At 46.4% G+C, this 27,656-nt stretch overlaps 1 protein-coding gene across 1 annotated transcript in view; it reads left to right on the forward strand.

Moving 5' to 3' along the window:
- The window catches only part of SYNE2 (spectrin repeat containing nuclear envelope protein 2), a 229,664-nt gene that overhangs the window by 14,664 nt on the left and 187,344 nt on the right, over positions 1-27,656 (forward strand). The window contains exons 3-14 of the mRNA XM_081213478.1: positions 1,574-1,635; positions 3,329-3,424; positions 3,898-3,975; positions 7,141-7,233; positions 8,482-8,663; positions 15,337-15,533; positions 16,534-16,634; positions 18,567-18,668; positions 21,211-21,348; positions 22,951-23,115; positions 23,720-23,832; positions 25,947-26,103. Coding sequence (XP_081069604.1) covers positions 1,574-1,635; positions 3,329-3,424; positions 3,898-3,975; positions 7,141-7,233; positions 8,482-8,663; positions 15,337-15,533; positions 16,534-16,634; positions 18,567-18,668; positions 21,211-21,348; positions 22,951-23,115; positions 23,720-23,832; positions 25,947-26,103 — 1,484 coding nt within the window. The remainder of the gene's footprint in view (positions 1-1,573; positions 1,636-3,328; positions 3,425-3,897; positions 3,976-7,140; positions 7,234-8,481; positions 8,664-15,336; positions 15,534-16,533; positions 16,635-18,566; positions 18,669-21,210; positions 21,349-22,950; positions 23,116-23,719; positions 23,833-25,946; positions 26,104-27,656) is intronic.

Genomic DNA, 27,656 nt, shown 5'->3' on the forward strand with positions numbered 1-27,656 from the left:
CACACACTGAATCTGGATCTAACCTGCACACATGGCGCAAAATCGTTGTCTTGCCTCGGTAATGGACAGGATGAGAGGCAACAAACTGAGGCTCAATCCAGATAAGACTTGAGGCACTGTTAGTGGACACCCTAGACCAGATGGGTGGGAGATGGTCTGCTCTTGATGGGGTTATACTTCCTCTGAAGGAGTGGGTTCGTAGCTTGGGGGTACTCCGGGATCCTCTTCCTGTTGCTTGAGGCTCAGGTGGCCTTGGCGCGGGGGGGGGGGGAGGAGTGCCTTCCATCAGCTTTGGTTGGTGGCCCAGCTGCGCCCCTATCTGGACAGGGATAGCTTAACTTCTGTCTATATCAGGGCTGGATTTAGGTTTGATGAGGCTCTAAGCTACTGAAGGTAATGGGGCCCTTTACATGTCCAGCTGTCCTTTGTCAACAACAAATTTGGCTTTGGGAGGGAAGAACGAAAACAATTTTGATTTTTTCCCCTAGTATAATTGGTGGCCTTTTTTTGTACTGTTATGTACTGAGATGAATAGGATCCAAAATGCAGCAGTCTGATTGGTCCTAGAACAATAGGGTCCAAAAATGAAGAAGAAGAAGAAGAAGAAGAGGAGTTTGGATTTGATATCCCGCTTTATCACTACCGAAAGGAGTCTCAAAGCGGCTAACATTCTCCTTTCCCTTCCTCCCCCACAACAAACACTCTGTGAGGTGAGTGGGGCTGAGAGACTTCAGAGAAGTGTGACTGGCCCAAGGTCACCCAGCAGCTGCATGTGGAGGAGCGGGGAAGCGAACCCGGTTCCCCAGATTACGAATCTACCGCTCTTAACCACTACACCACACTGGCTACACCATACTGCAGCGGTCCTAGAACAATAGGATTCAGAATGCAGCAGTCTGATTGGTCCTAGAACAATGCAGCAGTCTGATTGGTCTGCAGGAGCCTCCCAATCCAGCTCCAGGTGGAAGTGAATCCGCAACCTGATTGGCCTACAGGAGAATTCCGGAATTAGCCAATCACGTGCAGCCCATTGTGTAAATAATGTATATAAAGCAGATATTGTGTGGGAACTTCCATTCCTCCTCACCACTATGAGCTGTATAAAGAGCATGAAATCCACTCTAGACTCCAAGTATATTTCATGTACTGATTTTTTTTTTTTAAAGCCCTGGTGAAATGATAACTCTGGGTATTCTCAGTACGGAAAAATGTGATAATATATAATACGGTTGATGTAAAATTGAAGCAACATCTTACAATTATTAAATTTACATTAAGAAACAAGACAACTTTAACACCAGTGCACAGAAGAGCTGCAGGGAAGGGGCTTTTTCAGTAACAGCTTGGGAGGGGGGGGGTAAATATTACAGTTGTTCCACAATTTGTGAAGTGTGTGTGAGGAGCAGATATCAGATCACAAGGCACAGAGAAGGAGGAGGTTAGTATTTTCCTGCCACACCTGGCTCTCACAAGTTCCGCAGACCTGCTTTAAAGTTTTATTTAAAAGTATGTTTATCTTCTCCGTTCATGGGTGATTCTTCAATTTGTTTTTTTTTTGTTTTTTTTAACATAGTGGAGCAGGAGAACACGCAAAAGAAGACCTTCACAAGTTGGATCAACTCGCAGTTGGAAAAGGTAAGGGAATGACCAGGGCTGGATTTAGGTTTGATGAGGTCCTAAGCTACTGAAGGCAATGGGGCCCTTTATATGTCCAGTTGTCCTTTGTCAACAACAAATTGTCGCTGTTTTTAGTGTTGAATAGATGCTGTATGGTAATTTATGGACCTAATAGATATCTAAAGCCATTTGCACATAACAAAATACAGTGGTGCCTCGCAAGACGAAATTAATTCGTTCCGCGAGTTTTGTCGTCTTGCGATTTTTTTCGTCTTGCGAAGCACGGTGTCGGGAAAGTTTTGGAAAAGCTTCAAAAATCACCAAAGTCTTTAAAAACCTCAAAAAAGGCTACCACACTGCGTTCTATGAGTTGCTCCTCGAAGTCAAGTCGCAACTGTATTAGCGGTGTTAAGAAAAAGGAAACAAACTTGCAAGACGTTTCCGTCTTGCGAAGCAAGCCCAAAGGGAAAATCGTCTTGTGAAGCAGCTCAAAAAACAAAAAACCCTTTCGTCTAGCGAGTTTTTTGTCTTGCGAAGCATTCGTCTTGCGAGGTACCACTGTATGTATTTTATCAAAGTAATTGTTGAACTGAAATGCAATTAAGAAGAAGTATATTAATAGTGAAATAATTATTAAGGTCTAACTTAAAATGATTTTTTATTCGTAACAAAGTTAGTAATGCAAACACATTGACATTTGGCAATAGAAACACAGTTTACAAAGACTCATAATCTAGTCTCTAGAAACTTGCTATAACATGAAATAATAATAGCAAACCAGTGATATTTTAGGGAGCAGGCTAGCAGGCGGTGCCCATTACTTACATCATAGGAGCCTATGCAACACAAAACACTGTTGCTGTATGTAGGTTTTATTTTATTTGTTTGTCTTATATTTTGGAAATGTACATCCAGTTTTTTCCCCTTTTAATTTTTTGGGGGGCCCCCAAGAGAGTGGGGCCCTAAGCTATAGCTTGTTTAGCTTATACGTAAATCTGGCACTGGGACCTCACTCGTTTTCCATTCAACATGGTACTGCTTTTCTGAGAGAGCAGTACTTGCAGATTTTTTTTATGATGGTGCTCTCCAGTATTTCCATAAAATCACAGAACTGTTGAGAGTTGGATTGGACCATGAGGCTCATCTGGTCAAACCCCCTGAAATTCAGTGATCTTTCACCCAACATCACTTTTATCAAGATATGAGTACCGACACCACATTTTTAAACCCCCCCCCCCAAAGAAAAAATACTGGCTTGGCTTGGTTATAGACTTGTTTTGAAACCTGTACAGTTCAGACAGCAGAATGTGTTAGGATATTGCTCTCCTGAGTGCATCTTTCGTTGTGCGAACTCTGCAAAGGGCGTGCACAAGTCTTTAGAATGTGGACAGCTGTTTCTGAGGCTTGTGTCGCTAATTGTCTGATACTGCGTTTCTTCGGGAGATTGATGGATCGTCCGGAATCGACGTGGAGGCATGATGGACTTTGTCTCCCTGGCAGTATCCCCAAAAAATGTGGATTATTGTTTTTAACCAACCGGTTTATTGATATGCCATTGGTGTTTTTGACTGCTCTTATTATTATTTTGACTGCTCTTATTATTGCAGTGTTAGGTTTCTATGTCGTATTCTGCCTTACTATGCCCCCCTTGAATGTATAGCTTATAAATATTAGAATAAGAAAGGTTGCTTAACGATAAATATTTTTGCAGCATTCCCCACCTTCCTTTGTCTCGGACTTGTATACGGACATCGGGGAGGGACATGTGCTTTTGGATCTGCTGGAGGTCCTCTCAGGACAACAAATGGTAAGGTAGCCCCATTGCATGTGATTCTTTTTGTTTAAAGTCAATTAAAAAAACCATGAACTTACTTATTGCCCATCAGTCCTCATGCTTGAATTTCTTTCCCTGTTCCATGGCAAATTGCAGTTTGGGCCTGGTGTGAGTTTGACATGCAGACAGAAACTCAGTTTTCTTGCACCAAATTAAGGATCTTGAGGTTCTGCACTTTCTCTCAAGAAAACATCCCAAGTTTCTAGCTCTTAAGAATGCTAGGAGAAGCTTGGAAATGTCTCAACACTTTCCCCCTTTTCCCACACTGTGTTCTATCAACTTCTTCCTCGCCCACTCTCAAAAAATTGCTGAAATTTCTAAACCACAAAAGTAGAATATATTCTGGGAAATTAACATAAGAACATGAGAAGAGCCATTCAAAATCTGAAATTTGTAATCTGGAGCCTGAATTTCCATGTTTGTATCCTCTCTTTCTCTCCCTCCAGCCACGTGAGAAAGGATCTAACACTTTCCAGTGCAGAAGCAACATTGAAAATGCGTTGACGTTCCTAAAGAACAGATCGGTCAGTATTACTCCAGCCTCAAAGACGGTTTTGAGTTTGCTCAGGTGCCAAAGTGTTGTAAAAAAAGACGAGAACAGCACATTCGAAGCAAAGCTGTACAGTGAGATGCTTTAGAACAGAACTGGATGTGCTGTTTTGCTTTATATTTTTTTCCAGCAGGAAATTCCACTAAAGCGTTTGTTATAGATCCCAACTACAGTCAATGCAAGAGCTGAAAGGACTCCATAAGTCTGGTCTGGAGGATACTTTTATGCACACTTTTATAGATATGAATGAGCAACCTAGGTTCACTATGAGCTCTCTGCAGCTTACACACACCTTTTACATTGTCAACCAAATAATGATTTTTTTGGTAACTTACCGTAGTTTTCACTCCATAACACGCGTTTTTTTCCTTCTAGAAAGTAAGGGGAAATTTCTGTGCGTGTTACGGAGCGAATGCTTCCCTCCTCCGTGGTTTCCAGCGGGAGAAGAGCCGCTGAATGGGGAGGAGAAAGGGACAGAGTGCCTGCTTCTTTAAAGGAGCAAAGCGGGAGGGGAGAGGAGCCGCTTACACTCATGTAAGCGGCTCCTGTCCGGTTGGCTCCTTTAAAGCAAGCAGGCTCTCTGTCCCTCTAGCAAAGGTTTTCAGCTCGCTAAGGAGGGAGAGAAGCAGAGCCTGCTTGCTTTAAAGGAGCCTACCAGACAGGAGCCGCTTACATGAGTGTAAGCGGCTCCTGTCCGTTAGGCTCCTTTAAAGCAAGCAGGCTCTCTGTCCTTCCAGCAAAGGTTTTCAGCTCGCTAAGGGGGGGGGGAGGGAGAGAAGCAGAGCCTGCTCCACGCGTGCTCCTTGTCCCTTGAGTCCTTTTCCTTCCCTCCCCACTTAAAACGTGGTTACAAAGCACAGATCCACATGGATCCTCAGGATTTTTGCACTGGGTCACCCCAAATTCACCATCAGATCACATAGTATGTCCATGGCTACAGTTTGCACCAAAAAAATCACGCACCCACTGTTGCCTGGGACTGCAGTGGTGCAAAAACGTGGTTACAAACATGGATCCACATGGATCCTCAGGATTTTTGCATTGGGCTACCCCAAACTCACCGTCAGATCACATGTCTGTGGCCACAGCATGAACCACAAAAATCATACATCGACTGTTTCGCTTAGAATATTTTTTTTCTTGTTTTCCTCCTCTAAAAACTATATGCGTGTTATGGTTGGGTGCGTGTTATCGAGCGAAAAATACGGTACTTTGCTGGATTGCAGCTTGGCAAACTGGGTATTAATTACTGTATTTTTCGCTCCATAAGGCGAACCGGACCACCTAGTTTTTAGGGGGGGGGGAATCAAGAAAAAAATTCCGCTCGCTGTGTTGGCTTCATTTTTAGCCGCGGGGCTGGGGCAGGGGAAGCCCGAGCTTCTCCCGACCCCAGCCCCTAAAACAGGTCCGGGAGCGACGGCAAGGTTGCAAACCCTTTGGAGCGCAGCGCGAGTTCCCACTGCGCTCCAAAGGCTTCAGGGATAGCCACCTGAAGCCTTTGGAGCTCAGCGGGACCTCGCACTGCGCTCCAAAGGCTTTGGGTTCCTTTCACTGAAGCCAGGCTTCAGCGAAAGCAACGCGTAGCCTCCGGAGTGCGAAGGGAGCGCTCCCTCTGCGCTTTGGAGGCTTCGTGTTGCTATCGCTGAAGCCAAGGAGCCTGCATTCGCTCCTTAGGATGCACACACATTTCCCCTTAATTTTTGGAAGGGAAAAAGTGTGTCCTATAGAGCGAAAAAGACGGTAACCTTTGCAAGGACTTTCAGCACCACCTAAACTTTGGAATGCCCTGCCTATTGACATCAGGCGGGTGCCGTCATTGTACTCTGTTCAGCAACTGCTTACAACAGTTTTGTTTAGGAAAACAAAATTGTCTATCCAGACACCATAGAAATTACATGAGTTTTATTTATTTATTTTTAGCTACCATCGATTTTATTCATCATTCAGCTTATTTTTAAATACCTGTTTTTAACTTTTTTTATCCATAATATTAAAATTTTATATTTTTTGTAAACTGTTTAAAGCAGGGGTCAGCAATTCTTTTTTAGCAGGGGGGCCAGTCCACTGTCCCTCAGACCTTGTGGGGCGGGGCGGACTATATATTTTTTTTGCGGGGGAAATGAACGAATTTCTATGCCCCACAGATAACCCGGAGATGCATTTTAAATAAAAGCACACATTCTACTCCTGTAAAAACACACTGATTCCCGGACCGTCCGCGGGCCGGATTTAGCAGGCAATTGGGCCAGATTCAGCCCCCGGGCCTTAGTTTGCCTACCCATGGCTTAGACTTAGAGGCTTAAACAACAACAAGAACAACAATAATACAGTATAGAGGTTGTGTTAAATAAAGAGATAAATGACAAGAAACAACTTGTTGTACATGGCTAGAGGTGGATTTGGATTGTGATGTTTTCATAGGAGTCCAGTATATACCATATTTTTTCTTCTTTTTGAACTCCTTTGTTGGGTTGTGATTAAACACACACGCACACAAATATACACAAATACACAGCATTACAGGTTTAAACATCCCACAAGAGCTGTTTTAAAACAGTGCTTCATTTCCCTTCTCTTTGTTCTATAATTATTATTATTATTATTATTACAGTGGTGCCTCGCAAGACAAAATTAATTCGTTCCGCAAGTTTTTTCTTCTTGCGAGTTTTTCGTCTTGCGAAGCACGGTTTCCCATAGGAATGCATTGAAAATCAATCAATGCGTTCCTATGGAGACCGTCCGGGGACAGAGGGGAAGTGCCGCGCGCCTTCCCCTCTGTCCCCCAACTTGTTTAAAGCAAGGGGTGGCGGGGAGAAGATTGCTTCTCCCCGTTGCCTGCCCCTCAATCTCCGGCGATCTTCTCCCCGCCGCCCCTTGCTTCAAAAGAGGTCCGGGGACAGCGGGGAAGACGCGCTGCGCTTCCCCGCTATCCCCGGAGCTTGCGGGGCAAGCTTCGTTTTGCGAAGCAAGCCCATAGGGAAATGCGTCTTGCGAAGCGGCTAAGAAAACGAAAAACTCCTTAGTCTAGCGAGTTTTTTGTCTTCCGAGGCGTTCGTCTTGCGGTGTACCACTGTATTTATATCCCACCCTCCCCAGCCGAAGCCGGGCTCAGACATAACAGTTATTCTTCTTTTCCCAGATCAAGCTGATCAACATCCATGTTGCTGATATCATTGAAGGCAAACCGTCCATCGTGCTTGGCCTGATTTGGACAATCATATTGCATTTTCACGTGAGTAGCTGATCAAGGTTGGCAGAAAGATTTCCCAAGTTAGTTTTTGCCGAAATTGGCTCAGGGGATGGAGGCAAGGAGACCCCCCCCCCGAACAGTGTGTCAGGGGAGGAGAGCGGTGATCATGCCATCTGAAAAGCTATGCCTAGGCGTTAGAGGTGAAATGGCCCTTAGGAGAGGACTGTACCATCTCAGTTTTCACAGTTTTCATTCATTTTAAAGTTGCCTTGATGTGCAAATCAAATCCCACATGACCAACATACCATGCCCCATTTGAATAACTAACACTTTTAACAGGCCTTTGGTTCCCCCCAAAGAATTCTGGGAACTGTAGTTTATTAAGGGTTCTGGGAGTTAAGAAAGACCAGGGCTGTGTGCGGCAGATTTTGGTTCCAGCACAGGGCGCTGCTGAAATTCAAGACCCCAAGGTCTGTCACTGATTTAGGACTTTGTACCCTAGTTCTTATGGACGCGGGTGGCGCTGTGGGTTAAACCACAGAGCCTAAGACTTGCTGATCAGAAGGTCGGCAGTTCGAATCCCTGCGACGGAGTGAGCTCCCGTTGCTCGGTCCCAGCTCCGGCCAACCTAGCAGTTCAAAAGCACGTCAAAGTGCAACTAGATAAATAGGTACCGCTCTGGCGGGAAGGTAAACGAAGTTTCCGTGTGCTGCTCTGGTTCACCAGAAGTGTCTTAGTCATGCTGGCCACATGACCTGGAAGCTGTCTGCGGACAAACGCCGGCTCCCTCAGCCAGTAAAGCGAGATGAGCGCCGCAACCCCAGAGTCGTCCGCAACTGGATCTAACAGTCAGGGGTACTTTTACCTTTACATTATAGAGGCCTTAGTAGAAGTTGGGCATTTACTGTAGTGTCGCCGGTCCCCGTGCTGTGGGGCACACTTCCAGCAGGGATTTGGCAGCCAGTTCTTCTTTGCTTTTGACTTTCAGGAATCTCTTGATGACTTTTCTGTGGTGACAGACAGGACTTTGCACCTTTTTTATGTTTCATTTTGTTAATAGGCAACCACTGTAATGATTATCCGTCTTGCTTTTTTGTGGGTGTTTAATGCAAACGCTAGCTCCCTTGGCCTATAGAGCGAAATGAGTGCTGCAACCCCAGAGTCGTTCACGACTGGACTTAACGGTCGGGGTCCCTTTACCTTTACCTTTACCTTTTACCCTAGTTCTTACCAATGACTGTGGAATAAATCTATTCCTTTCCCTCTCCCCCCTCTATTCTTCATTGGTAGATTGAAGAGTTAGCCCAGACTCTTGCTTGTGGCTACGGTCATCCTTCGCCGGACAGTTCGAGTGCTGTGGACTCATCGCCGACAGCAAGCCCACCGGCGAAACGAAATGCTAAAGCGAAGGAGCGGTGGAAGATGTCCGCAAAGAAGGCTCTTCTGTTGTGGGCCAAGGAGCAGTGCGCCACGTATGTAGGGTTGCTCAAATCAGTCCATCTGCAGTCCGTGCCGCTTTTGCATGCGTTCGCTTGCAAGCCCATTCCATCCTGTTTTCTGCACCAATCTGCGATGCTTAGGAACACAGAAACCTGCCTTGCATTGAATCAAACCATTGATCCACAGCAGCCCTCCAAAGTTTAAGATTCATTTCATTTCCCTTGCGTGGCGAGTTCCCGCCTCCCCCCAAAAAAGAAAGACACAGGACACAAGAATTCAGGTTAATGGGTCAAATTAGGCCACAACTTTATTGATTACAGGAATTGAGCGGTATTGGCTTTAGGCATTGGTCCTATCTACTAACCGGCCAAGGCCGGAAGGGTTAATCACCAGTGGGAGGAGTTAGAATCATAGAATCATAGAATCATAGAGTTGGAAGAGACCACAAGGGCCATCGAGTCCAACCCCCTGCCAAGCAGGAAACACCATCAGAGCACTCCTGACATATGGTTGTCAAGCCTCTGCTTAAAGACCTCCAAAGAAGGAGACTCCACCACACTCCTTGGCAGCAAATTCCACTGTCGAACAGCTCTTACTGTCAGGAAGTTCTTCCTAATGTTTAGGTGGAATCTTCTTTCTTGTAGTTTGGATCCATTGCTCCGTGTTCGCTTCTCTGGAGCAGCAGAAAACAACCTTTCTCCCTCCTCTATGTGACATCCTTTTATATATTTGAACATGGCTATCATATCACCCCTTAACCTCCTCTTCTCCAGGCTAAACATGCCCAGCTCCCTTAGCCGTTCCTCATAAGGCATCGTTTCCAGGCCTTTGACCATTTTGGTTGCCCTCCTCTGGACACGTTCCAGTTTGTCAGTGTCCTTCTTGAATTGTGGTGCCCAGAACTGGACACAGTACTCCAGGTGTGGTCTGACCAGAGCAGAATACAGTGGCACTATTACTTCCCTTGATCTAGATGCTATACTCCTATTGATGCAGCCCAGAATTGCATTGGCTTTTTTAGCTGCCGCGTCACACTGTTGGCTCATGTCAAGTTTGTGGTCAACCAAGACTCCTAGATCCTTTTCACATGTACTGCTCTCAAGCCAGGTGTCACCCATCTTGTATTTGTGCCTCTCATTTTTTTTGCCCAAGTGCAATACTTTACATTTCTCCCTGTTAAAATTCATTTTGTTTGTTTTTGCCCAGTTCTCTAATCTGTCAAGGTCGTTTTGAAGTGTGATCCTGTCCTCTGGGGTGTTAGCCACCCCTCCCAGTTTGGTGTCATCTGCAAATTTGATCAGGATGCCCTTGAGTCCATCATCCAAGTCGTTGATAAAGATGTTAAATAAGACCGGGCCCAAGACAGAACCCTGTGGCACCCCACTAGTCACTCTTCTCCAGGATGAAGAGGAACCATTGATGAGCACCCTTTGGGTTCGGTCAGTCAGCCAGTTACAAATCCACTGAGTGGTAGCAGAGTCAAGACCGCATTTTACCAGCTTCTTTACAAGAATATCATGGGGCACCTTGTCAAATGCCTTACTGAAATCAAGGTAGGCTATATCCACTGAGTTCCCTTCATCTACCAGGCTTGTAATTCTGTCAAAAAATGAGATCAGGTTAGTCTGACATGACTTATTTTTCAGAAATCCATGCTGACTATTGGTGATCACAGCATTCCTTTCTAGGTGCTCACAGACTGTTTGCTTAATGATCTGCTCCAGAATCTTCCCTGCTATTGATGTCAGACTGACTGGGCGGTAATTATTTGGGTCCTCTCTTTTCCCCTTTTTGAAAATAGGGACAACATTTGCCCTCCTCCAGTCTGCCGGGACTTCGCCTGTTCTCCAGGATTTCTCGAAGATGACTGCCAGTGGTTCTGAGATCACATCTGCCAGTTCTTTTAATACTCTTGGATGCAGTTCATCTGGCCCTGGAGACTTGAATACATCTAAACTAGCCAAATATTCTTGTACTGTCTCCTTAGTTATTCTGGGCTGTGTTTCCTTTGCTGAATCATTTGCTCCAAATTCTTCAGGTCGGGCATTGTTTTCTTTATCGGAGAAGACTGAGGCAAAGAAGGCATTGAGGAGTTCAGCCCTTTCTGTGTCCCCTGTTTGCATTTCACCATCTTCTCCTCTGAGTGACCCCACTGTTTCTTTGTTCTTCCTTTTGCTACGAACATACCCATAAAAGCCTTTTTTGTTGCTTTTAACCTCTCTAGCAAGCCTGAGTTCATTCTGTGCTTTAGCTTTTCTGACTTTGTGTCTACACGTGCTGGCTATTTGTTTGAATTCCTCTTTGGTGGTTTCCCCCCTTTTCCATTTTTTGTACACATCCTTTTTTAATCTTAATTCAGTTAAAAGTTCTTTAGATAGCCACCCTGGCTTCTTTAGGCACCTTCCATGTTTCCGTCTCATTGGTATTGCCTGACGTTGTGCTTTTACTATCTCCCTCTTACTACTTACTACTAAGGCACGTCAACTAGGACCTCCCCCTGGTGTCACCGCGTGGGGGCGTGCCGTGGGCCCACACCTCCTTAGGCTTAGGACAAGGCCACGCCCCCCGGAATCCTTTACCGGACTACCTTTGTTTTGGGGAAGGTGATAGCGCTCCTTCCCCCCTTCATCTGTATAACAATGGGTCTGTACCCTGACCAATGCCTAACCGCCAATACCGAAGAGTTATGACGGTTTGCTACGAGGTAGGCGAAAGCCAAGTGGCTGGTGCCAATCTGCCATTTGGGAAAATTCCTACCAGGCCCCTTGACGGCGACCAACCGTAGTTCATAGCAACGTTGGGAAGCCTAGCCTAGTTGGGTGGGATGGGAGGGAAAAAAGCGTGTCAGCTGTAGCGAGGGAAAGAGGAGGGGCCTCGGCTGCGGCCGGGTTAAATACCCGAGGCCCCGCCCCTGGAGCCGGCCGATTGGCTGCCCCAGGGTATGAGGTGGATGGGGATTCCCTTGTTATCGCGGGGGCGGGGCGTGAAGCCCACAACCCCACCTCCTTGGTGTGCACAGAAGTGGCTTTTATTAGAAAGGCCTCCAAAAGGTCTCCAAGTGGCTTACAGCAAAAGAAAGAAAGAAAGAAAGAAAGAAAGAAAGAAAGAAAGAAAGAAAGATATACAATACATATTACCATAGGGGAAAAGTGCTTTTCAAATATGTTAGGGAGAGAGGGGGATTATTGGTTTTTTCTTGTTTTTAATAATAAATAATAATAAAAATTTTATTTCTACCCCGCCCTCCCCAGCCAAGACCGGGCTCAGGGCGGCTAACGCCAAGTATAAAACAATTGATTAAGATACAACTTAAAAACAAGATTAAAATACAATGCAGCCTCATTTCAGTAGAAACTCAAATCAAAAACTTTTTGGGGATGAAAACGTCCAATCTTCACCAAGGCCAACTATCCAGACTGGTCCTATGTGGGCCAGAAAAAAAGCCAGGGAAGTCCCGAAATAGGAGTTCCATCACAGAAGGAGAAAGGAAAGAGGGGGAGGGGATCAAGTTGACTTATTTTTATTATGTATTTTATGTTTTTATATTGTGATTTTATGTTAAGAGCCGTCTTGAGACCTGCAGGTACAGGGTGGCATACAAATTTTTAATAATAATAGACATTAATATTTCATATAGCATAACATCCATGAAAGAAACCATTACCAAATGATAAGCAAAACAATACTCAGGCCTGCTTACTAACAAAAAAACCATTTAAATATTTAAATAAACATATTAATATTTGAAAGAAGTATTATAGTATGTTGAATTCACGTGCAGGATTTAAACCATGAGCAACAGAAGGAGTTAGAGTTTCTTGTACGGTGGTTATGATATAAGACGGAGAAGATCGGGTACAGCAAGGGGGAGAAATTAAAAACACCATGGAAAATGGGGGTGGGGGAGTCAAAAAAAGCAAAGAAAAAGTATTATGTTTTTGAATGCACATGTGCAATTTTTGACATGTACGGTATTTGTTTTTTTTTAATTATTATATTTTGATAAACAAAAATAAACAAAGCCTCAACTTTCCGTATTTTTCGCTCTATAGGACGCACTTTTCCCCCTTCAAAAATGAAGGGGAAATGTGTGTGCATCCTATGGAGCGAAGACGCCATAGCCCCGCGACCCTCTCCCGGCTGGAGAGGTGACGCGCGGCTATGGCAGGAACCTCTACAGCCCCATGTCACTTCTCCAGCCGGGAGAACGTGCGCGGGGCTAAAGCAGCCCCCCCGCGACCCTCTCCCGGTTGGAGAGGTGACGCGCGGCTATGGTAGGAGCCTCTCCGCTGCGCCTTTCCGCTGCTCCCTGACCTGCTCTTTGGGGCTGGTGGTGGGCTTCCCCCCGCCAGCCCCAAAGAGCAGGTCGAAAGGAACCTGAAGCCTGGAGAGCGAGAGGGGTCAGTGCACACCGACCCCTCTCCCTCTCCAGGCTTCCAAGGTAGCTGCCTGAACGCACCTTAAACGGCACCTTGTTTTAGAGTGGGAAAACAAGAGGGGGAAAGTTCTCCCCCTCTCTGCGCAGTGCCTCCTGCCACTTCGCTGAAGGGGCGCTGGGCAGAGAGAGGGAGAATTTTTTTTTCTTGTTCTCCCCCCTCTAAAACAAAGTGCGTCCTATTGTCCGGTGCGTCCTATGGTGCGAAAAATACGGTAAGTAAAGGTAAAGCACTTTGATGTGCTTTCGAACTGCTAGGTTAGCATGAGCAGGGACCAAGCAACGGGAGCTCACCCCGTTGCGGGGATTCGAACCGCCAACCTTCTCATCAGCAAGTCCTAGGCTCTGTGGTTTAACTCACAGCTCCACCCCCCCCCCCAAGCCTCAACTTCCTGTAGTCCAAAAAGCCATTCACCTGAAACCCACAGTTTCCTCCCTTTAACCCCACCACCAGACCCAATTCAGTGCTGGGGGGTGGCATTGTCCTCCAGGGATGGTCCTGAATCTCTCTTCTCCCTTCAGGAGGGGAGCAGTAGCGGAGCAAAGCAGAGAGATGGTAACTTTACCTGCTTTGCAGTTGACTCAGTTACTCCTCCTCTCCTGCCGCAGGTAGAGGTGCAGATGTTGTGGGTTGTACCTGAGGACTCCTGCGTGCAAATCAGATGTTCAGCCACTAGGTTATGGCACTTTAAAAACAATATTGAGATTCTAGTCCTCACCGTTGATATAAATAGGGCATGCAAAGCTGCCTTCTACTGAGTCAGGCCAGTGGTCCATCTGCCTCAGTATTGTCTACACCAACCAGCAGCGTCTCTCCAGAATTTTGGCAGTCTGTTTCGGCCCTTCTTGGAGACGCCATGATTCGAACCTGGGACCTTTTGTAGACAAGGCGTGTGCCGTGCCGCTGAGCTACATACAGCACTTCCCCAAAGAGAGCGGCCTGATCTTGCAGGCTGGTCAGCGGGGCCAGAGAGCTTTCTTTAGCCTACCCAAAGGACTTTTAAGTTGATTTCCTCAACAGTGGTGTAGTTGAATAGCAGGACAAAGAACAAAGAGAAACTCTGACAAGTTAAGTGGTTTCCACTCCCCAAGTGAGTTTGGCCACTCTGCCAACAAACCCTGACATTCTGAACAAGTGAGATCGCTGATTTCACCCCGCGGTCCCCAGCCTTAGCCTTTGTCCTCCTTCCTGCATATCTACAATACACAACCCATTTTTATGTCAGCACTCATTCTGACTCATTCCTGCGTCTCTCGGCATGGCTGCATTTTCTAGGAAACAAATGTGCTGTAGGAAGTCACTGGGCACATTTCTCTCAAACGTTATCTGTAATTGCCTCAAAATAGATTTGCCACCGGGCGGAAAGTATAATATAATGGCTCCCATTCTTAAAACGGAGCCCCTTCCCTGCCAGACTGCTCATTTAGGGCAGGTATATTCTTCAACACTTCTTAGATACTGTAATTGTGCATTAGCAGTGGAGCTAATTCTGCTTTAGTGATATCACATGGCTTTTGTAGCCTTGTCCTCCATTAATCTTGTCTAACCCCCTTTTAGGGACACGGGTGGCACTGTGGGTTAAACCACAGAGCCTAGGACTTGCCGATCAGAAGGTTGGCGGTTCGAATCCCCGCGACGGGGTGAGCTCCCGTTGTTCGGTCCCTGCCCCTGCCAACCTATAAGTTCAAAAGCACGTCAAAGTGCAAGTAGATAAATAGGTACCACTCCAGCGGGAAGGTAAACGGCGTTTCCGTGTGCTGCTCTGGTTCGCTAGAAGCAGCTTAGTCATGCTGGCTACATGACCTGGAAGCTGTACGCCGGCTCCTTCAGCCAGTAAAGCGAGATGAGCGCCGCAACCCCAGAGTCGGTCACGACTGGATCTAATGGTCAGGGGTCCTTTACCTTTAACCTTATAAGGCCTTCAAGGTTTTCCCCAAAACCAGCGTTTTTGAACTCACTTCAGCCTCTGGTTAATTGGGGGAACCCTGCTTAGCATGAGTCTTGGGTTAACCTCGGTGCAGATGTAATTCTAAATCAAGGCAAATCTAAGGGAGGTTTTTACCCCTGTGGGGTGGGAGAGGGCTCCTGTGGGTCTACAGCTTGCTCCCCATCCCTTTACTGGTTAAGAGACAGTGTTATGCTTTGTGCCAGGCTGTAAAAATAGGGTGCTGGTGGGAGGGGGAGTTGCTTACATGGTTGGCAGCACAGTGTCACTGCTCACAGGAATAACTGAAGAGACATTTGGGTGGGTGGGTGTTTTTGGGCACAGGCATGGCTCCATCAGCGTTGCAGACTTCAAATCCAGTTGGAGGAATGGGTTGGCATTCTTGGCCATCATTCACGCCTTGAGGCCGGACTTGGTAGACGTGGAGAGAGCAAAAGATAGACCCAACAAAGAGAACCTGGAGGAAGCCTTCGAAATTGCAGAGACAGAACTCAACATACCCCGGCTGCTTGAACCTGACGGTAAACCTTTCATTGTGCCCAAGAACAGAGTGTCTCCAGTCATAAAGGGGTGTCGGTTGTGTTTTCATGGGCATAGATTTTTTTACCCTGTTTTCAATATGAATGTGCTAGAGGGGAGGGGAATTGTACCAAAATCTGTGAATGGGAATAAATATGACCAAGCAGGTGCTTTCATAATACAGGCAACTTACTTCACATGTTTTCTAGTGTGTTTTTCATATGGACATGTGTTGAAAGCCTTAAACGGCTCCAAATACAGTGGTACCTTGGGTTAAGTATTTACCATATTTTTCTCTCTATAGGACGCACTTTTTCCCCTCCAAAAATTAAGGGGAAATGTGTGTGCGTCCTATAGAGTGAATGCAGGCTCCTTGGCTTCAGCGATAGCAACGTGAAGCCTCCAAAGCGAAGAGGGAGTGCTCCCTCCGCGCTACGGAGGCTTCGTGTTGCTTTCGCTGAAGCTTGGAGAGCGAGAGGGGTCAGTGCGCACCGACCCCTCTCGCTCTCCAGGCTTCAGGAATAGCCGCCTGAAGCCTTCGGAGCGCAGCGCGAGTTCCTGCTGCGCTCCGCCGGCTTCAGGTTCCTTTTGCTGAAGCCGGGAGTGCAAGGCTTCAGGGGCTCCGTTTCTCCTGCCGCTTCGCTGAAGGGGCACTGAGCAGAGGGGGGGGGGTTCTTGTTCTCCCCCTCTAAAACAAGGTGTGTCCTATGGTCGGGTGCGTCCTATACAGCAAAAAATACGGTAATTCGTTCCGGAGGTCCGTTCTTAACCTGAAGCACCACTTTAGCTAATGGGGCCTCCTGCTGCTGCCGCGCCGCCGGAGCACGATTTCTGTTCTCATCCTGAAGCAAAGTTCTTAATCTGAAGCACTATTTCTGGGTTAGCGAAGTCTGTAACCTGAAGTGTATGTAACCCGAGGTACCACTGTATCTGAAAGACCGCCTCATTCCCTTTAGACCCTCTGGGGTGCTGAGATGCTTAATAGCTTCTGGCATTTTACAGATGTTGATGTCGTCAGTCCAGATGAGAAATCCATCATGACATACGTGGCTCAGTTTCTGCAGTATTTCAAAAGTCTACCTGTGGCTGAAGATGAGATGCAGGTATGGTGACCTGTTTTTGTTTTTGGACCAAGCCTCATATGTTCCCTGTTTGCTTTGGAATACGAAGTCTTGAGTTACCTCTAAGCATCCCTATAGCAAGGGAAGCTGACCCCGGGTCAGGGGCCTGATCTGTCCACTCCTCAAAACATTTTTTCCCCTGGTTCCCAAGGTTCTGCCAGTAAATGAATAAATAGTAGACCCAGTGCTGTGGTTACAGGAATCCCAACAACCTGAGAAGGTAGGAATTGCCCTCTTCCCGATCGATTGTCAGACTGATCATTTGATGAATGGAACAAGGAAAGGAACCCCCCTTCTCAGCTGATCTGCACAGATCAATGGAATGTGCGCTTGTGTGTCTGCCTGGGTATGCGTGCATGGGGAAATGTGTGGGGTGGCCACACCCCCTTTGGTCACGCCCACTGCTGGCAACCTGGAGGGTTGGCTTAAGGGTGATGTAGCTCTTGGACCAAAAAAGAGCAGCCCGAATCTGGCAAGACTCACAGCATTCATAAAGGGGGAATTGGACCAGAAATTATTAAACGAATGGGGATGCGCTAAAGACTATGAAAAAACATTGTTCTGGAGTAAGCGTGTCGGTATGTAATGAATGGCGCTTTGCAGGGTTAAATAAAAAGAAAAATGATGTAAAAAGTATAAAGATAGAGGTAATTACATTAGACACAACAATTTAGAAAGAGTAAAATTGTTGCGGTCTTAGAACAAAGGAAGGAAGTCAATATGTGTATATGTATGTAATGACTAGGGGACGCGGGTGGTGCTGTGGGTAAAACCTCAGCGCCTAGGGCTTGCCGATCGCATGGTCGGCGGTTCGAATCCCCGCGGCGGGGTAAGCTCCCGTCGTTCGGTCCCAGCTCCTGCCCACCTAGCAGTTCGAAAGCACCCCTAAGTGCAAGTAGATAAATAGGTACCGCTTTATAGCGGGAAGGTAAACGGCGTTTCTGTGTGCTGCGCTGGTGCTGGCTCGCCAGAGCAGCTTTGTCACGCTGGCCACGTGACCCGGAAGTGTCTCCAGACAGCCCTGGCCCCCGGCCTCTTAAGTGAGATTGGCGCACAACCCTAGAGTCGGACACGACTGGCCCGTACGGGCAGGGGTACCTTTACCTTTACCTTTATGTAATGACTAGATTAGAATGAAGATATGGTTTTATTTGTAGATGTGTGCTTTTTTCCCTTTCCTCTTTTGTGTTCTGTTTTTCTTTCTTGTTTGTATAGTTTTATTTCAATGTTTGTAATTTTTGTTGTAATTTTGCATTGAAAATAAAATAAAAAATAAAAGGGGGAGGAAGAGTAGCCCATAGCACAGATGGCTCTTGCAGATGTAATATTCCCTGGCCCTTAACCTTGACCTGGGGATAAAAAGACGATATAAAAAACACAAAGTACATAATAAAAGCAAACACAACCAATAACCCACCCACCCCTTCTACAAACACATTTAAAAGGATATAGGATGTTAATCAGTGCAATGCCTGGTTGAAGGGTAATGTTTTTGCCTGGCTCCCAAAAGTCTAAAATGAAGGTGCTAGTCGTGAGTCTCTGGGGGGAGCCTTCCACAAACGGGGAGCCACAGGAAATCGTTGTTGTTGTTTGAACTCGTTTGTCTTTTATATTTTATTTTATCTTATTTTATTTTTACAAAAAAAGTAGCTCAAAGTGACTTACAAAAAAACCATCAGGATGTGCATTAAAAGCAACATAGAACTAAAGCAAAGCTAATAAACCTCTTCCAAAATGCTGTTGGATTGCTGCGTTTGTTTCCCTAGGTTTGCACTGAAGCAGTTTGCAAGGGGAAAGAGCCTTGGGAATATGTTTGATAAGGCGAGGCGCCTCTTGCAACAGTGCAAACTGCAATTGTCAGGAGGAGTGATAAAAAAGAAAACAAAAATGGCAACTTTCTGTTCTGTTTCCCAGGGGAAAGTCAACCAGACCTTGAGTTGGCTGAACGCTCAGGAAAAGAAGTTAGCAAGGCTGTTGTCGGAGACAGAAAGTATGCCCTTTTCCGAGAAGTACCAAGTAAGTTACATTGTGGACTTATACCTTCAGAGATAGTAGCAATTGCAAGGTATATAACTGAAGGTTATTTTTTTGTGTCATTTGTAAAACAAAGTTTCAGTGTTCCGTCTTTTGGGAACTGTCCCCCTCCCGCAAAAGGAAAAAGAAAATGTGCTCATTCAGATTTATAAAAGCGTTAAACTTCTGCATACAGTGGTACCTCGGGTTAAGTACTTAATTCGTTCCGGAGGTCCTTTCTTAACCTGAAACTGTTCTTAACCTGAAGCACCACTTTAGTTAATGGGGCCTCCTGCTGCCGCCGCACTGCCAGAGCACGATTTCTGTTCTCATCCTGAAGCAAAGTTCTTAACCCGAGGTACTATTTCTGGGTTAGTGGAGTCTGTAACCTGAAGCATATGTAACCCGAGGTACCACTGTATTGGAATGAATAACACAATTTAGAAACCAGGAAACAAATTCAGAACACCGAGGGGAGAACCACAAACATATTAAACAAAATGATCAGAGAAGCGGACACGGAGCAATGGATCCAAACTACAAGAAAGAAGATTCCACCTAAACATTAGGAAGAACTTCCTGACAGTAAGAGCTGTTTGACAGTGGAATTTGCTGCCAAGGAGTGTGGTGGAGTCTCCTTCTTTGGAGGTCTTTAAGCAGAGGCTTGACAACCATATGTCAGGAGTGCTCTGATGGTGTTTCCTGCTTGGCAGGGGGTTGGACTCGATGGCCCTTGTGGTCTCTTCCAACTCTATGATTCTATGATCAAACAGACAGACAAATACTGCAGCCTATCCATCATTCACAGCAGAGTCGGAAATCTCCAAGGGGCTTGTTAGTTGTGGGAACTATAAGCATAGCTTTATGCTAACAGGAGAAGAGTCCTGCTGAACCCGACAGTTCTCCACTTGGTCCAGCATCCTTTTCCCACAGTGGCCAAACAGATTCCCCTGGGAAGCAGGCAAGCAGGAGCTGTCCCATTCATGTCCCCCATGTTCTGGTATCCAGACGCATATTGCATCTGATTCTGGAGGTAGCACATGGCCACTGCGACTAGTTGCCGTTGATAAGAACATAAGAACACCCCTAAGGCGACTATGGGGTTGTGGCGCTCATCTTGCTTTCAAGCCGAGGGAGCTGACATTTGTCCACAGACAGCTTTTCCGGGTCATGTGGCCAGCATGACTAAACCACTTCTGACACAATGGAACACCATGATAGAAACCAGAGTGCACAGAAACGCTGTTTACCTTCCCACTGCAGCAGTACCTATTTATCTACTTGCCCTGGTGTGCTTTTGAACTGCTAGCTTGGCAAGAGCTGGGACAGAGCAATGGGAGCTCACTCGGTCACAGGGATTCGAACCACTGATCTTCTGACTGGCAAGCCTAAGAGTCTCTGTGATTTAGACCACAGCGCCTCCCATGTCTCACCCATGATTGCACTCCAATAGCATAAGATGAGCTTGCTGGATCAAGCCAGAAGCCCCTCCCTGTCCACACACTGGCCAAACAGATGTGTGTGGGAAGCCTGCAAGTTGGACATGAGAGCAGTGGCACTCTGCCAGCCTGTGATTCTTGGCAACTGGTATTCAGAGGCATTCTGCCTTTGGCAGCGTAGGTGGCATGGAATCTGGAGGTTCCATGAGCCACTGTAGGCATTGATAGCCTTTTGTGTTAATTTCTTGTGTCCCCTTTTTTCAAGCCATCTAGTGGCCATCATAGGAACATAGGAAACTGTGCCAGAGCCCTGTTTCATCTAGCTTAGCATTGTCTGCCTAGTATTGGAGCAGATCGGGAGGAGAAGGGAAGCTGGTCCTAAACCTACGCTGTCTTGTGGGATATCTTTGGGAGAAGAAAAGACTAAGGAGTTGGAATCAGGAGTACAAGAAAGCACACAAGCAGGGCTTGAGCACAACAGAATGTCAGCGTCCGTATGCTTCTGAATACAAGTTGCTGGAACTCAAGAAGGGAGAGAGCTGTTGTCCTCAGTTTCCACTTGTGAGCTTCTTATAGACAACTGGTTGGCTAGTGTGAGAACAGGATGCTGGACTAAGATGGGCCATTGACCTGGCCAAGCAGGGCTGTTCTTAAACTCTTGACTATTATCCACCCCCATCGTCCAGCCCGGACACTGAGGTCCAGCGCTGAGGGCCTTCTGGTGGTTCCCTCACTGCGAGAAGCTAAGCTACAGAGAACCAGACAGAGGGCCTTCTCGGTGGTGGTGCCCGCCCTGTGGAACACCCTCCCACCAGATGTCAAAGAGATAAACAACTACCTGACATTTAGAAGACATCTAAAGGCAGCCCTGTTTAGGGAAGTTTTTAATGTGTGACACTTTAATGTATTTTTAATCTTGGAAGCCGCGCAGAATGGCTGGGGAAACCCAGCCAGATGGGCAGGGTACAAATAATAAATTACTATTACTATTACTATTACTATTATAGCTAATAGCTGTTGATAGCTCTATCCTCCATCTATTGATTTAATCCTGCTTTAAAGGTTTCTGAAAGTGAATCTCTTTTCTTTTTATTAATTATCCCTAGGAGATGTTATCATTTATGGAATCATTTAACACAGAGAAAAAGGCCTTTCAGTCCTTCCTGACATCTAAAAGAAAAGCGTCGGAGACGAGCGGAGATTATCTAAAGATGAAAGATGCATGGGACAGCCTAACCTCTCAGGTCATTGGAAATATTTTTGAGGCAACTGCCGTTTATGCTGCCGATGGGAAGGTCTTTTGCTCATGTCTAGGATGGTGGGTTGGGCCAGGAAATACTTCTTTGCGCTTTCCAGGTGTGATGCAAATAGGGCATCACAGCATCATAGAGATTGAGAGGACGCTGTTGCCTGTTGAGTCTGGAGGCTGAATGTGGCCCTCCAAGCCTTTCCATCTGGCCCTTGGGACTCTTCCCAGACCCTGCCACCTCTCACTGGCCCTGCTCCATGTCCTTCTCATGTCCTTTGGCTTAACTGGAATGTCTCCAATTGTGATGAGGTCCTTTGCTTGCCTGATGGGGAGACGCATGTGCAGAAATCTCTTCCTTCTGCCTGGCCCACCCACTATTGCTTGTGGCCACACCTACCAGAAGCATGTGCCCCATGAAAGGTTGTTCCTAAGGCAATATGCAGCTCTCAGGTTCAAAGAAGTTCCCTGCCCCTAAGCTAGCCCAAGACTCCATGCAAGACGTTCAGACCTAGAAATCCCCAAGAGATGGCTTCTCTGCTTCTCCACACTCTTCAGCAAGGGAAGAGCCCGCAATCCCTCTTGGCAGTGGGTTGCATTGCTGAAATCATTTTTACCATCAAGGCAGTTCTTCCTAGTGTTCAACCGAAATCTGTCCACCTGTAACTTAGAGCCCATGGGTTGCAGTTCTGCCCTCTGTGGCAACAGAGGCATTTGCCCTCTTATGTGTGACAGCCCTTCAGGGATTTGAAGAGTGTTCTCTCTCTGTCCCATTCTTCTCACTTCCAGGCCAAAAACACTCAGTCCCTTCAGCCTTTCCTCATAGGACACAGCCAGTCAGACTTAGCATCTACCACCATGCCAGTACTGGTAGATTTTTGGGTTATATGCTTCAGGCCAGCAGGTGATCCTAGGTCAAGGTAAAGGGACCCCTGACAATTAAGTCCAGTCATGAACGACTCTGGGGTTATGGCACTCATCTCGCTTTACTGGCCGAGGGAGCCGGCGTTTGTCCGAAGACAGTTTTTCCGGGTCATGTGGCCAGCATGACTAAGCCACTTCTGGTGAATCCAGAGCAGTGCACGGAAATGCCATTTACCTTCCTGCCGGAGCGGTACCTATCTATCTACTTGCACTGGCGTGCTTTCAAATTGCTAGGTTGGCAGGAACTGGGACTGAGCAACGGGAGCTCACCCCATCGCGGGGATTCAAACTGCTGACCTTTTGATCGGCAAGCTCTACGCTCAGTGGTTTAACCCACAGCGCCACCTGCAGGTGATCCTAATGGTCCCCAAATGCTTCCCTTCCCCCTAAATTTTAGTGGTTGCCCCTGCCAAAAATCATTTCAGCAATAAAACTGACGTATTCTGGGTTCTGCAAGATTGTCTGCATCTCACACATTTTGTAAGCGTGACGACACGTGAGCCTTCCTAGACGCTTCTACCTGTGCACTGAGGATGGAGCAGACCCACCTGGTTTAATAGCCTAGTTTGTTTGTTAACTTGAACTTGTGTGTGTGTGTGTGTGTGCGTGTGTGTGTGTGTGTGTGTGTAAAACAAATACAGAACCTTTTGTGTACACCTGTGTCTTGCCTTCCTAGATGAATGAATGGAAAGCAAAGCTGGACGGTTTATTGCCTCCACCTCTAGATGCAATTGAGTCCTGGTTGCAAGAGGTAGAACGCCAGCTGGCGGAAGATCTACCAGATTCCCAAGACCACTGTGAAGCCATGGCTGCCCTAGAAGGAAAAATGAGGTCCACCCAGGTTGGTTACAGAAAAAACCCCCAGGATTTTTAAAAATACATCTGCTCATGTAGAAAATATTAAAAAATAAATTTAAGGAACCGCAGAAAGAGGGGGAAGGAAGTCGAGTTTTGAAATATTAAAATGATTGTAAAATTGTTGAAAAGTATAAAATTGAAAAAAATATGCTCAGCTTTGCTACACAAACATAGAGGTAGTACTGGTTTGCACCTTCCGTGATTCTGCAGCTACAGTGTGGTTTGCCATGCCTTTTCCATTGTAATGCTCACACTTGGCAAGCAGAAATTCATTAAAAAGCAACAACTTTGGAACATAGGAAGCTGCCTTATACCTGGGTTTCCCAAACTTAGGTTGCCACCTGTTTTTGGACTACAACTCCCATCATCCCTAGCTATCAGGACCAGTGGTCAGGGATGATGGGAACTGATTGTTTGGATGGGAACTCCAAAACCAGGTGGAGACCCAAGTTTGGGAAACACTGGTCTATGCCAAGCATGGGGAATCCAGTGTCAAATTAACTCTGGGAAGAGCTGGCTGCAGCACATGGCTGTTTCCCCCTGCGATGGTGTGAAATATGTGAATGGAGCCATGCTTCTTCTTTCAGAGCCTGATGGACCATTTCAAAGAACACCTGGAGATGCTGCAGTCCTTTGAGAACAGAGATGAGGCAGGCATGCCACTGGTGCCACCGCAGAAACTGGAAGAGATGAGAAGAAGGTTTGTCACTATCAGATTCCTCTTATCAGCCTAGGTGGCTGTGTTCAGCTGAAGAGCCAGTGTGCCATGTAGTGGTTACAGTGTCGGACTAGAACTTGGGTTCAAATCCTCCCTCCTCCATGAATCCCATTGGGCGACCTTGGGTCAGTCACTTTCTCTCAGCCTGTACTGCCTCACAGGGCTGTTAGTTGGGGAGAGAGAGAAGCATATATGGCCCCTTTCCCTGGAGGAAAGATAGAGTTATAAACGTACTCTATCCAAACCAGTGGTGTCTCTCCAGGGTTTCAAATAGGAAACAATTCCCAGCCTTGTCCAGAAGAAGAACAAGAAGAGTTTGGATTTGATATCCCGCCTTTCACTCCCCTTCAGGAGTCTCAAAGCGGCTAACATTCTCCTTTCCCTTCCTCCCCCACAACAAACACTCTGTGAGGTGAGTGAGGCTGAGAGACTTCAGAGAAGTGTGACTGGCCCAAGGTCACCCAGCAGCTGCATGTGGAGGAGCGGGGAAGCGAACCTGGTTCCCCAGATTACGAGTCCGCCGCTCTTAACCACTACACCACACTGGCTCTGTGTGCCAGGGATCTGGGGCCTTCCTCGTTCGGATATTTTAGTTTAGAGAAAAGGCAAGTAAGAGGTGACATTGTCACTGTGCTTTTCCCCCACGGCTGGAGGCTGTCATGCTACTGAATTTGAGTTGCTGGAAACCACAGGAGGGGAAAGGGCTCTTGTGTTTGAGAATCTCTTGCAGGCATCTGGTTGGTCACTGTGAGGATAGGACTCTGGACCATGTGGGCCATTGGCCTGATCCAGCTGCCTCTTCTTACATTCTTATGCAAGGCAGGAGCTCTACCATGGGGTAGCACCATAACGTCCGCATTTCACTTTTCTGCGGGCCATTCAACGTAACTGTTCCCCAGCCTCGCAGATAAATGCAGAACAGCTTTACAGTGGCGCCCCGCAAGACGAATGCCTCACAAGACGGAAAACTCGCTAGACGAAAGAGTTTTCCGTTTTGGAGGTGCTTCGCTAAACAAATTTCCTATGGGCTTGCTTCGCAAGACGACAATGTCTTGCGAGTTCCTGCGGGTTTTCCCCCCCTTCCCCCCTTTTTCTAAGATGCTAAGCCGCTTATCAGCTGATCCGATCAGCAGATAAGCCGCTAATAGCGCTAATCCGCTAATCCTTAAATGGGCTTGCTTCGCAAGACGAAAAAACCGCTAGATGAAGAGAATCACAGAACGGATTCTTTTCATCTTGTGAGGCACCACTGTAAAAGGAAAAGGTAAAGGGACCCCTGACCGTCAAGTCCAGTCGCAGACAACTCTGGGGTTGCGCGCTCATCTCGCTCTATAGACCGAGGGAGCCGCCGTTTGTCTGCAGACAGTTTTTCCGGGTCATGTGGCCAGCATAACTAAGCCCCTTCTGAAGAACCAGAGCAGCGCACGGAAACGCCGTTTACCTTCCCGTCGAAGCGGTACCTATTTATCTACTTGCACTTTGATGTGCTTTCGAACTGCTAGGTTGGCAGGAGCAGGGACCGAGCAATGGGAGCTCACCCCGTCGCGGGGATTCGAACTGCTGACCTTCTGATCGGCAAGCCCTAGGCTCTGTGGTTATCCACCCGTTAATATAATTGCGCATTCCTATCAGTGTTAGACACTGGGATAGAAAAGCTAGGAGCCAAATGGCTTCAGGGACGTGGGTTGTGGGCACCATAACAGAATGTCTAGTCGCCACTCCTGGGGGGGTCAGCAACACTTTTTACTTATTATTTTGATAAGCATGAATGAATACGCAATTCAAGTAAATGGCACATTGTTAATATCACATTCTTAGCAGAAATTGTTAATACATGTTTACTTTGTTGTTGACAATGAAAATGTTGGTGCCACACTTCAGTTTTCAAAACGCTTGACTTTTTATTGTTAAGCTGCATAACGTATCATCTGTACTTAACAAATAGTTTGTGGCTTCAAAGCACAAACATTTCGGTAATCCTCAAGTGTCAGCCAGGCACAAAAAATGGCACCCAGACTTTTGGAGGTGCTCATGAATGGAGCATCTCTTGCCCTTTTTGCCTGCTTCCTTAATCAGGATGTTGGGTTTCCTTTCAGGTTCAGCAGCATCCAGCTTGCAGATTTCAGCAATCTTGTGGAGTGCCACCAATTGTTCTGCTCGGCTATCTTGAAGGAACTGGTATCTAAGCTTAACATCTGGCACATCAAGCATGGGGCCAAGGAGAATGTGGAGTCGCTGCTGTCAGATTGGAATGTAAGCATCATAAGCTGTTTCCATTTGCTGGCTGGCTAGTTTCGTAGAACAGCGGCCAAGAGATTGTGGCACGAATCAGGATGTCCCTTCATTCAAAAACGCTAAGCCTCAGTCCTTCCCTGCCTTCATCTGCAAAATGGGGCTAAGAAGTGCTCTGTGCCCATTGAATAGTGCAGCTGCCCAGTTTTTTGGTGTGAAGCCGCAGTTGTCGAATTCAGCAGCTTTCAGGCTGGAATAAAAACGGTACATTTATTTATTTGACAAAATGTGTAGCCTGCTTAATTAAAACAAATAAACCTCTAAATGGTGTACATAAAGTGTGTGTGTGTATAAAAGCACCACTTAAATTAACAAACTTTGAAAGCAAGTAGACGTAATAAAAATTATTCAAATACAGATAAATCAGCAGAATTTAAGAACAAGTATACATAATAAAATTTTGTGTCTGGGTACGGCTGCCTAAACAAAAAGGTTTTTTTGCAGGCATCATTATGATGTGGTCTGGGCATCCAGCAGATGTCACTGCAAAACTGCAATTTGTTAACAGAAGGCTGGTTGCGGGGGAAGCAACCATATCCCCTCCTCCAAGAAGGAAGTCTAGGCAATTTTTTGCAAGGTTTAAACCCTGACAGCAATTTGATGTGCCAAAGCATTTATTGAGGGGTGATGTGGGGTGTGTGTGTGTGTGGCTCTTTCCTCAGCACTCTGTATCAAACCGTCGGTGACACCTGCCCAAGTTTTGAATGGATTTGTCCTATTTGTTCAGAAGGGTATAAAAGCTTTCTAGAATTTCTGCCATGGCTTGAATTCAAAAAGTACCGAATTGAAGCTGTGGCTGCAGAGAGGGAATCATGAGAGCCTTAATGGGGCACTAAATTCAAGCTGCAGCTGCAAAGGAAGAATCCAATTCACCCTCTGAAGCTGTGGCTTGAAGTTTCTCTCTACCTGACATCATCAGATGCCCTGATATCATGAAACATCATGTGATTTGGCAGGTGGGCTGGCTGCTTTCAGATCTGCTGCCCTGGCCCAAATTGGCCCTCCTCTCTGATTTAAAATATTTTTAACAAAATAAAAAAATTCCTTCCAGTAGCACTTTAGAGACCAACTAAGTTTGTTACTGGTATGAGCTTTCGTGTGCATGCACACTTCTTCCGGTACACTGAAACAGAAGTCACCAGACCTTTATATATAGTGAGAGGGTGGGGAGGGGTATTACTCAGAAGGGTGGGGGGAATGGGTGATAGGCTGATAGGTGTGGTAAACCTGATGACAACTGTTAATGACTGCAATTGGTCTTACAGGAAAATGCAAGGGGTGAGGTGGCTAAAAATAGCTTCATCATGTATAATGAGATAAGAATCCAATGTCTCTATTCAGACCAGGTCTCTCCATGGTTTTAAGTTTGGTAATAAGTTGCAATTCAGCAACTTCTCTTTCCAGTCTATTTCTGAAATTCTTTTGTAATAAGACACCTACTTATCACCCACCACCCTTCTGAGCAATACCCCTCCCCACCCTCTCACTATATATAAGGGTCTGGTGACTTCTGT

The sequence above is a fragment of the Podarcis bocagei genome (genome assembly GCF_964188305.1).
Source record: "Podarcis bocagei genome assembly, chromosome: 1".
NCBI lineage: Eukaryota > Metazoa > Chordata > Lepidosauria > Squamata > Lacertidae > Podarcis > Podarcis bocagei.